Here is an 11,462-nt window from a genome sequence, read left to right as displayed (position 1 = left end):
GTATCTGTGTTGTTCCTACCCTGTTGACGTCACATCAGGTCTTTATCTGGGGCACCCTGTTCCTGCCGTGGCTTAACACTGGTGTTTTTGTTGTGTGCTGGGTTATGGTGTCCGTCCTGCGTCGTCCTCGGAGACTGAGGACTTCCTTTGAACACCCTCATCGGGCTCATCTCCCACTGATAGCTGGTTTCCTTAATGCAGATGTGGTTTAGGTTTCTTTTTATTACATCAGCACTGGCAAGACTCCAATGTCTGTAAGAAGGTTTTAACCACATTTATTTTACTAGCCCGGCAACCCTGCGGCGTTAGGCAGCCTTTGAAATGCCTGCAGCGGGCGTGTATCAAGCCCACTCGAGGCGCCTGACATGGTGCCCCGACTACAAACAGGGCTCCGTGGTCCCGGCCCTTCCTTTCTGAAGAGAGGAAACTCTCAGGGCTGCTGAACTGCCAGGAGTTTAGGACAGGAACCCACCCGAGTAACCACAGAAGTACTTAGTGCAGGAGTGTGCACATCAGAACTGTCCCCGGGGAAGAGAAGACTGATGACGCAAAGAAACGGAACGGAGGACGGGGCGCCTGGGGGCTCGGTCGTTGGGCGTCTGCCTTCGGCTCAGCTCACGGTCCCAGGGCCCTGGGATGGAGCCCCGCATCGGGCGCCCTGCTCCGCGGGAAGCCTGCTTCTCCCTCTCCCACTCCCCCTGCTTGTGTTCCCTCTCTCGCTGTGTCTCTGTCAAATGAATAAAATCTTAAAAAAAGAACGGAGGAACAGATCGAGGCAGGAACATTGCGACCAGGAGCTGGGGCAACTGGTAAGCCTCTGAGACCAGGACATCCTGTCAGGACTCACCTCGCTCCCTTTATTAAATCCTCTCAACTTCAGAAGGTGTTTTTTAGATGTCAAAAACAGCCTTCGGTATATTTATAACCTTAAAGTTGAGCCACTTACTTTAGCATTTCTCTGTTAAACTGGATCTGATTCTCATCTCAGATTTTAAACATACGATTTTGGAAGATTCTTAGTACCCAGGATAACACACAGGACATAAAACAACTGGATGACAGAAGAAACCTGAGCATTCGAAACTAAATGGAAAAAAATTTTAATTCGGACACGGGGTGGGGGGAAACAGCTTCCAGGATTTTCGAAGGAGCAACCCAAAAATGTCAAGATTGTTCATCCCTCTGAGCTGGAAAGACCAGATGGACACCAGAGCCCAGGGAAGAGGCTGAGGCAGCGTCCCCCTCGGTCAGGGGGCAACCTTCACATGGCGTTTCTGCCTTCCTGGGGACTGATACTTTCCTTTCCCCATTTAGGAAGGCGGGCTAGAGAGGTCCAGCCTGAGGGGATAAAGTGGCCTGAGGGAGTCGTGGGGGACTCGGAAGCCATAAGCTGGGGAGGGAGGAACTCGCCCTTTAACCTTTGTTGGGCAGCACTCATCAAAGAAGGCTGTGTTTCTAATGCCTTTTGATGGTCGGGATTTTACTGGGTCTTAAACCATTTCTAGAGGAATTCATTCGCGGGTACAAATCCAGAAAGATGTTTGTTTCTTAGAAACCTATTAATAGCTAAGGTTATTTTAGCAAATGTCACGGAGGGGAAGGTGGCCACGTTTATTGAATGACGCGTCATCCCTCCGCTGACGCGCAGTACCCCTTCTGTCGTGTATCACGTTTCCACATCATTGAGGAGCTAGTTCTGAACTATATTCGCATCCACTCGCCTTTCTCCCCACTGTTTCACGCAGTTCTTCATTTTTCTATACAGTTTTAATATCATTTCATAATACGTTTTAATATCGGCTATAGCCAGTCTAGGTGCCACCTGTGCTCGTTACTGTTTTTTCCTTTTTTTTTTTTTTTAATTTCAAACCGGCAGAAATTATGTCTTGAAGAAATAATGTAAGGAATACTTCTATTCTCTTTGCCAAGACTGACAGGAAGTGGCTTTTTTAAGCCATCACCCTCCTCTTTTTCTGAGTTCCTGGAGTGTGCAGACCCAGCTCTGCCTGCAGCTTTCAGAGAACGAAGAGCTATAAAAACAGCTTGGGGATCAGGTGCCGTTACCATCACTGCACTTAGTATAATTTACAAATTAAAGCGCAGAACGAATAAAATGAGATGCAGACCAAGCCTACTGAGGACGGAGCTTGCTCACCGTGCGTCAGCAGTTCATGGTGTGAGCGTGGCAGGAAGGCGGACTGACCGTGGCATGAGAACATTCTCCGCCAGCCGGCCAGCCAGCTCGCCACCCAACTCAAAAGCCAACTCCTCTGCTTCTGAAGAAGTTAGACGGGCACCCGGCTGGCCCAGTCAGTACAGCGTGGGACTCTCGAGCTCAGGATTGTGAGCTCAGGCCCCATGTTGCGTGTAGAGCTTACTGGAAAAAAAAATGAGTTTAAAAAAAAGAATGAGAATAACTTACGTTTGGGTCCTAAGTAGCAAGGCTACTCATTACTGGGTAGAAGCAGAGAAGAACAATAGGCAAATTCAATATTTTTTTTAAAGAATTCTAGTGAGTTATGGTGTGGGGGGTGGTTTTGCAACGTCGTCAGCTTGGCTGGGCTGGACTGTTTGCTGCAGTCCCCTTCCCTGTTCGTTTCTGGTTAGGCCTGGCCACGAGAGCCATCTGCGTGAGGTGTGGAAGTGGACAGAAAGCCGCAGCTTTGCTCCGTCGCCGGAGGTCGCCGATGTCAGGCCCTGCTGCACCTCAGGCTCGCGCTCGCGGACGGCTGCCGGCCTCATGGCTCCCCTGGCTGCCACAGAACCCTGCCTTGGGCTCTTCCAAATCGCGGGCCAGGTACGAATCGAGCTTCTCCTGTAGGCCCTCTGTGGCAGGAGGCCGCAGCTTCGAGAAGAGGGGAGGCCAGCGTGGGTCCGCGAGAGGCGGACGCCGGTTCTGGTGGGCTGCTCGCAGGTTCCAGCCAGCCTGGCCATCCCTTCTCTCCCGCCCGCCTGCCCAGTGACTTCACGTGCACCGGAAACAGCTCAACTGGGGCTCTCTTAGCAGCACCCGTAAGGAGGTGCTCGAGGTCAGTCCTTTAACGCTTCCGTCCCTGATTCTGTGTCATTCCTGGTGCTTCTGCTCCAATTGAACCCTGGCTGGTGACATGGCGCTACCAGCCCTTTCCGGCCTCAGATTTTTACATTTTCTGGCAGATTCTGGGAATCTGCGTGATGTGCTATTTGAAGAGCTCATTCTGCTGAATCTCTGTTGCTTAATGCCCAGCGACCTATCTGGACCCTCTAGGAGCTTCGGGGACAAAGAGGCCCCCTGGAGTTGTAGGGGGCCCTGGCTGTAGATTTCCAGCCTGGACCTTTGGCAGATGCCTTCATTTCCCCGAGCCTGTTTCCACCTCCCTGTGGTGTGAGCTGGTCTGGATGGGCTCTCGGGCCCCTTCCAGCCCCAGGATTCCCCTTCTGTGACTCTCATACTCTAGCAACACCTATTGTCTCTGAGCAGTGGCCCTACATTTCAGAAGTGACTTTAAGTTCTGAGCTCTCAACAGAGCTTGTTTCCTTCTTTTGTTAATTAGAAATTAGAAAGTGTCCAGTGGCTCCCTCCTTTTGAGCACCAGTTTTGCTAATCTATTGCTCTATGCATCTGTATTTGTGAACACTGTCAAACAGGCCCCTATAACCACAGTGTCCTTGTTTGACTCAAAGTGGATGTTTGTAGAAGCTGGCCTTCACCCTGTGTCATGTGTGCACGTCACTTTACAGGGAATGAATTGTGGGGTTAAGAGCCAGTGAGAGTGTAGATTCCATGAGAGCCTATATAATTTGACAGATGTCATGTCTTTGTTTCCCTTAAAGTTCTGTCCTTCTTAGGAATGTAATTTATATTCTCCGCCGAGTATTGAAGTGAATTCTGAGGACTCCATAGCCTGAGATACAGGAGTGCACTCAAGGAATGAGGTGGGACTTTTCGTTAGTTAAAATCTCCTCTGGGTATTTTTTTGCTATTTCCGCCGACATATGAAGAAGGTACGTTATGGGTATTCCAAACATGCTGTTTCCAAGGTTACATAAACTAATGGCCCTGGGGGACTGACATGTGCCCCTGCTTCTGTGGAGTTGTAGAACTTACTTAGCTTTGGCATTTCCCTTAGCAAGTCCCAAGGCAAAACCAGGAATCTTCAGGAATGGAAGCTGAGAGCAAACATGGATTGAGATTCTAGGGTGAGTGAAATTTTGTCTTCCCGATTTGTTTATAGCTCAGCTTAAACCCAGACATACAGTACTCAGTAGGAAACTACTTAAAATGTTGCTATTAAAGATCAAAGGGGTAGAGTGAAGTGACAATTTTTCTTCTTTAGGGATGTCAATTGTTCTTCATGCCAAGAGAAAGAATTTGCTCCTTTCCCCTGCCCTTTCATTCCTCAGTTAAGAGCTGCATAGCGCCCCAGAGAAGAGATCATTGCTGTTGACTAACGTATAGTAAGGAACATTGAATTTCTTGCACACACACAAGGTGTGTCGCTTCCATTCAAAAGGCCCGACTCCAGAGGGGAAGGGTGACCAGATAACTTCTTTATTCACATGCCTCAAACCAAAAAAATAAAAATTTTTGGCAACTATACCTAGTTGCTTCCTAGTCTAACCAGTTATCTCCTGTGGTGCGCTGATGTGTGTCCATTACTTTTAGGAATTTGTGCAGGGTTATCCAGGTCGGCATAAGGCCTGATGGAATTTACTAAGGACTCCATTTTCTTCACCACTCAAGGCATCTTCCTACTGCGGCCTTTTACTTTTATTATATACAGTGAGCGGGATTCACGCTCCAAGCTTTGGTGAACCAAGTACTTTAATTTCAGCCTTTGAAAACTGTCACAATTGCCTTGAGCAGAGAGAACCCAGAGCACGGCTGCACTCAGCCTCTGCAAGCCACACTGTTTGCCTGGGACACTGCTCCCGCGAGGTCACAGCCTGCATTTCCCGTGGGACAGCGTTTCCATGGGCTTTACTGTTTTAGCTAGAACCAAAGGAATGAAACTGGGTTTTACATAAACCCCATTTGATGCCTGTGCACATAAACTGCAACAATGGGACTGACTTGTAAACATCTTCCAAGACAGTGATGTCATTTTCCAGTTGATTTCGCAATACTTTAAAGATATAACCGAGTATAATTATGCTGTACAAGGACGAATGGGCCCCACGGAATGCTAGAAATAACTCACTTCCCTCTTCCTTTTATAGATGCAGGAAAGTAATATTCAGAGAAAAGCACCTAGACAAATGTTACTGAATCTAAAACATTTCTGCGTGGTGTCAGAAAACAAAACCAGACAGTATTTAAAATGACAGGGACGGCTTTGAGGTGAAAAGTTTGTCACCTAGTCCCAGTATGTACACCCTTCCCTTGCCTTCTCTACCTTCCTTGTTTCCTCTTAGCCTGAGCCCTGCTCTAATTTTCGTTGTCAGCCCCAAACTAGTCCTCCAGCACTAGCCTGCTCTTACTGGTCTCTAAGAGGCCCCCAAATCTGTACGCTTAAGTCGTAAGTGGCTTGACCTTCAGGACTTCCCAAGATCTGCACCTCCTCATCTGAAGCCTCTCGCTGAACACCTGCTTGCACACGCCGCCTTCCGTGTCTGGAGGCAGACGTATTAGACACTCCCTTTCCTCTTGTGTCCCTTGCCCACCTCCGGTTCTTTGCAAGGTCCTGGCCAAGGCGGCTCTTCTAGTCCTGGCTCACCCAGTACCATCCTTCTTGCTTTTACATTTTCTGAAATTTAACTTTAACTCAGAAGCCTGTCCCAACCAACTTAAATGACGCCACCTGTGATTCTCATCATTATTCCAGGGTAATATGCTTTATTATGAAGCATATTTATGGAGGTAAATGCTTATTCCTTTGATGCATAGAAATCTCTGACAGACTGATGAGACTAAGCTCCTAGTGTCATATATAAGCAGAGGGGTCATGAAGATGTACATGGCAAGGATGGAGAACAGATCTAGGACTAGTCCCCATTTTTCCTACAAGAATTATAAAACCATTTACATATTCCATTAGAATGTGCCATGACTGTGCATCTGGTCTCTCTTCTTCCTACCCTATACTCATTCTCGATTCAGTCAGCCAGCAAATATTTACCGTGTCTAGGGTTCTCCACTGTAGTGTGCATCTGGGATATGCACTAAAGAACAGAGGCCAGCCGGGCACTGTTAGCCAAGGCGCCGTTGTTTCATGGGCTGATGGTGCACATACTGTGTCTGATGCCCCCAGCACTTTATTTTGAGCTAAGTCCCCGTTGACATGGGAACAGCGGGCCGGGTTCCACCACAGCCTCCTTGTGCAACTCAGATGTTGCTCTTCCCACCAACAGTTGCAAGGAGAGGTCCTTTCTCATTTATGTATAAACAGGTACCAGTTTTGATTTTATTTCATATTAACGTACATGAACATCAAAATGAGAAATGCACAATTTAACCATTCAACAGCATCTTACTCCAAAAGAACACTATATTCATAATAAACATTTATACAGTCTTTCCACCTCCCTTTACAAATGTCCTAAACCATTGTCCAGGCTTTCTCACACAGAAGTCTAGTTTTGCTCTTTAGAAATCCCCGTTCAGTGTCATGCTGACAGACGCCAGGGCGTCCCTTCCACCTCCGTGGGGAGAGCAGCCCGCCCGGCCGCCCACGCGGCGGCAGTCTGGGCCCGGGCACTGCGTACCTGACATGCGCAATCCAGGACGACGGCTGTAGGGCAGGACTACCTCACAGTCACGGGGGGGAAGGGGACCATGGCCACGAGCCTGGGACATACTTAACACTGGAGTTCTTGCTTTCCCTTCCTAAAAATGTTCCACGGCTGTGACCAGACTCTGGAAGGAGTGAGCTCTTCCACACTTGGTGTATATGTGACACCTCACAAATGACTCCATGACACCTTGAAATGTCTGATTACATCCCCAAGTTAAATGTACGTAGAAAAACTACCTCAGATCATTGAACAGAACTTTTCCCACACAGTAACACCGAGCTCCCTGTGCAGTGTCCTCTCTTCCCGCCTTCCCTTTACCCCCGGATCACAGCATGTTATTTGTGTATAAGCAGTTAGGTTACGTGACGCTCGGAATCATCATGAGCAAGTGCATTCTGAAATCGCGTCATTCGTTCTGTGCTGGTTTCAGCAGTCATCATAGGAAACATGAAGTCACATCCTAGTCGAAGGACTATCCATTTTTCGAACACAGAAAAACCTGAGATATGAGTCAGCAACTTGGCTACACTTACAGTAAAGAACAATGACATCACCCCCCCCAAAAGAAAGCTGCTGACGTGAATTAAGGCTTCAAAAGAGGACCATACTGTAGCTGACAAGACTCAAGCCAGGAAGTTCAAAAGCAGATAAGTACTAATCACTTGTGCACTTGTTCCAATCAACTATTTTCAGCTGCCAGGACTGATTCCATACAGTGATTGTAGGTCAAAGACTGAGAGGCCACCTTGGTCCCACTCCATTGTGCTATGTCCCTTCTACTAAAAAAAAAAAAAATCCCGGGGATAGCTTCTGAGAACAGCCTGGCTGTGGCTTTCCACTCTGCTCACACAAAACAAAATGCTGCCCCCTTCCCCTCACCTGCCTATACAGTTTTATTCTGAACCCTCCTCACGGAACTAGCTTCTCAGCCCTATTAGTAAATCGGAAAGTCTGAGGAAATTATAGACCTCCCTCATCACATGCTCAGGGAAACAAAACCATTGAGAAAAAGGGGTTTCCTGCCTCTCCTTAGCGATTTTAATTCTTTACTCTTTCCAGAGCTTTTCTCCCTCTTGGTAGTTTCCTTGAAAAGTCTACCTGTTAGGTTTTTACAGAATGTATCTGTGCAAAGAAACAGAAATGGGAAAAAAAATCTACTTTGGCTGAGAACTTGAAGGTACTGCTGTTCTGCTACCAACCCAAATAAATTCACATCTGGCTTCAACCAAGTTCATCTTTATTTAAAGGATTAACAAGCCCATTTGAAACAATTCTTTGATTTACATGGCGGGAGGTAGACAGATTTGTTTAGCCTCCCGACCCACCTTAAATCATCTTGCGGCCAGATCTCTGGCCGTCCAATTGACTCCTAGATGGTTTCCCTTCTCTTCTTCAAGCCGAGAAGAAAAAACTACCTCCATCCAGGCCCACCTGGAAATTTGTGCAGAGACAGTCTGAACTGGTCTGCAAAGTGTGATTAGCTACCTACCTATTCACAATGCCTAGAAGACAGGCTACCAGACTTGGTAGTGGTGAAAGCCCCGACTTTCAGTCTGAGGTACTGGGTTTGCTCTGAAGTTGACCTTGGCAAGGCCCCTAACGGTCTGTGCAGCAGAATGCGGCTCGCAGTGCTCGGCTGCCACGTGAGCCTGGAGGTGCGAATCCGCTTTGGATGGGATCGTTTCTCTTGCATTTACCATGAGGTTCTGTCCCTGATGGGGTCTACCTGCCCAACCCACGAGCTGGCTCAGTCTCAGCGCTAAGGTGCACTACGGAAGGGGCCGGACAGAGACTAGTACTCCAGATCTCCTGTAGCACAACACAAAAACGGGAGGATATTTTGTCCTCCAACACCAAATCAAACTGGATTCAGTAAGAACGAGAGGATGTGCAATGCGCTGCGTACAATTTTTCATCTGTCTAGGAGGAAATCTAGCATCTGCCCTTCCACTCTTGTTGAGAAAGAGTAGCTGATCTCTCAAGTGCAGACGGTGAGAGAACAGCTGTGTTGATCCATCTTTTTGCTTTTACACCATAGCTCCTTTTTCCAAAAATATATATGTATGTACATATATATATTTCAGATTTACAGGGAATTTTTTTTTTCTGAACAAGAGAAATATTGTCCATAGAAGTCCCAAGTGTCTTCCTCCTCAGGAGACCTCAATGATTTCCATGCTGCCTGAAAAGCTGGACTGGCTGCCCACTTTGCCCAGTTCTTCCCGCGACCTGTTCTCTGACATGATGCTCTCGCCAAATTCCATCTGGCAGCTTCTGCGTTTGAACTGCTTTTCGAAGGGGCTCTCTTCGTGCCAGCTCCGCCGGGAGTCGGCTCGGTCACTTGGCTTCTGCCGCCTGCGCACGGAGTAGCCCTGGTCGCCGCAGGTGGGCAGCTGGCTGCAGCTGTAGGCCGAGTAGCTGGCGCTGCCCCCGTAGACGGCCGAGGCCGAGTAGAAGTGAGAGGGCTCCGTGGCAAAATACCAACTGTTGGTCAAGGAAGGGGCAGAGGTCTGGGGAGCCAAGATATCCGAGTGCCAGCCCTTGAGGCCCAGGCCGGCGGCAGACTTGGCGAGGGGTTGCTGGCTGGTGGCCAGGCCAAGAAAGAAGCTGGGACGGCAGTTGTCCTCCACGCTCCCGCTCCGGTGCAGCGGCGAGCAGAGGGGCCGGGGGCCGGTCCCGCTGACGCCGGGTCGAACTGAGTGCACTCGCTTGCCCTGGCCGTCGGAAGGCCTGGCTGGCTGAGGCTTCTTGGGGACGTTGGCTTCCTCCTTACCTGGGCTGCTTTCCGGGCTCTGCTCCGATACTTCCTCAACCGGGGAGAACTGGCAGAGCTTGCCGGTCCCCTCCAGAGTTGTGGAAGGTTTGTAGTATTCCAGAGTGTCTTCTGAGGAGGAGAAACCATGCAAGGAGGCCGCCACGCTGCCTGAGTACGAGACGGATTTGATGTCCAGAGAGAAGGAGCGCTTGAGCTTACTGCTGTCTTCGAGCTTGCCCGAGGGCAGGTGGAGCCCGCTGAGTGCCTGGACCAGCGGCCCGTCCTCCACCAGCGAGGGCTGCGTGCTGGGCGCGCTGGCCGGGGGCGCGGGCCCTTGCCCTGCCGCCTCTGAGGTAGCAGAGTTGGCCCAGGGTGGACCGAGGCACATCGCACTCTTCTGTCCACCCTCGGAGACCACGGGGCCAGGTTCGTTTGGCTTCTCCAGGTGCAGCAGCTTGAGTTTGCTCTTTGGCCCTGATGCGCCAGTCGGGTTCTTAATCTTCTTCTCGTAGTCCAGGAGTTGGCCCAGAAAATTGAAGTTTGGAGAGATGGTAGGCCTTTTTTCTTTCACAAATCTATGAAGAGAGGAAAGACACAAAAATCTTGACTTCTGCAACTACGCTTTATCTTAAAAACAGCTAGAAAATAGAAATATTAAGTGAATAAATAAGATAGGGAATTATTAGAGCCTCCCGTAAATACCCATGGAAGATGACTGGTATGAAAGCTCAGGGAGACATACAACATGTCCCTGGAGCATGCCAGAAAGAGAGGGGCCAGGCCCCCAAAGCTCTAGTTTTAGCCTTCTTATTTTCAAGGACCCAGAGTTTCCAACGCAACTGGCAATCGAGGATTCTGTGCTCACCCCTGGGGCCTCACCCCCCACCCCCCCAGCGCTGGTGCCACCGTCAGATGTACAGGGTAACGGCTGCTCTCCACAGCTTTCCCAGTGTCGTGCCTCTCAAAGTCCCCACAGTCACTTCCTCAGAACATTTCATGTTTTAATTAATGACCAGAAAAGCGGTTATCAGATGACCAGAGCATCAAAGCACACACTCGAGTTCCTTCTCTTTGTCTTCAAATGACAGAGTCATCAGCTATCAGGTGGCCTGAGTGTGCTAAGCACTGGGCTAACGCATTAGACAGAGTATTATCTCATTCAGTCCCCCAAACCTACCCCGTGTCAGGTAGGTGGATTACCCCCATCATATAAGGGACACAAAGTCCTTACTTAAATGACTTGGCCAAAATCACACAGCTGGAATTCAAAACCAGGCCTAATGTCTGGGTCCATTTTTGTAAACACTGTGTAAAAAAGAATCATCAAGGGGTAAAAACTAGTAATAAATAGCTTTTATGTTTAATTGTGGAAACACAGACTCTCAGAGATAGTAGACAAATCCTTCAGTGGCTCCTGACCCTCATGGACACTCCTCAGAAGATGCAGGAGTGCAACTACACTGAAGATTTGCATTTGAATATGGAAGGAAAAAAATCACAAACTCCTTGGAAATCAAGTAACCTAAAGCAAAGTAACGAAGCCAGAAACAACTGGCCCCACCATAACAAGTATAAACGTAGGGTCCGCATAATAAAACTTGGTAACATGACAGAAGAGTGCCTTTCCTTCCGGTTTCTACATGGTGTCAGAAGACCTGTAGGGAGAAAAGCCTGATTGGGGGACAAGGGAACTGATGCAGACCAAGGCAGGACCCTTCTCCAGGCTCACTCCTCGAATGAGAAGCTGCTCAGGTAGCTCCTTTCTTTCCAGATCTTCCAATTTGAGAAAAAAGTCCAACTGTTACAACAGGCCTGCTTCCTGCATCTGTATGTACTGGCTCTTTATCACACGGAAACTACCCACCTCTACCCACTAAGCACGCAGGGGCCTCCGATTTCACCCACTGCACAAACTCCGATCCTGTGCATGCTTGCCACCTGCCTGCCCTCCACTTGGCCCAAGGGTGGGGGGAGCAATCCAGCCAAAATGCAG

At 48.9% G+C, this 11,462-nt stretch overlaps 1 protein-coding gene across 1 annotated transcript in view; it reads right to left on the bottom strand.

Annotated features, from left to right (window-relative positions):
- Nucleotides 1-8,718: 8,718 nt before the first annotated feature.
- Nucleotides 8,719-11,462, bottom strand: part of DUSP16 (dual specificity phosphatase 16) — a 76,654-nt gene continuing 73,910 nt past the window's right edge. The window contains exon 8 of the mRNA XM_027592870.2: nt 8,719-10,044. Coding sequence (XP_027448671.1) covers nt 8,868-10,044 — 1,177 coding nt within the window. The 3' untranslated portion in view covers nt 8,719-8,867. The remainder of the gene's footprint in view (nt 10,045-11,462) is intronic.

The sequence above is a fragment of the Zalophus californianus genome, chromosome 9 (genome assembly GCF_009762305.2).
Source record: "Zalophus californianus isolate mZalCal1 chromosome 9, mZalCal1.pri.v2, whole genome shotgun sequence".
Classification (NCBI taxonomy): Eukaryota; Metazoa; Chordata; class Mammalia; order Carnivora; family Otariidae; genus Zalophus; species Zalophus californianus.
This window is presented reverse-complemented; position numbering and strand designations above follow the sequence as displayed.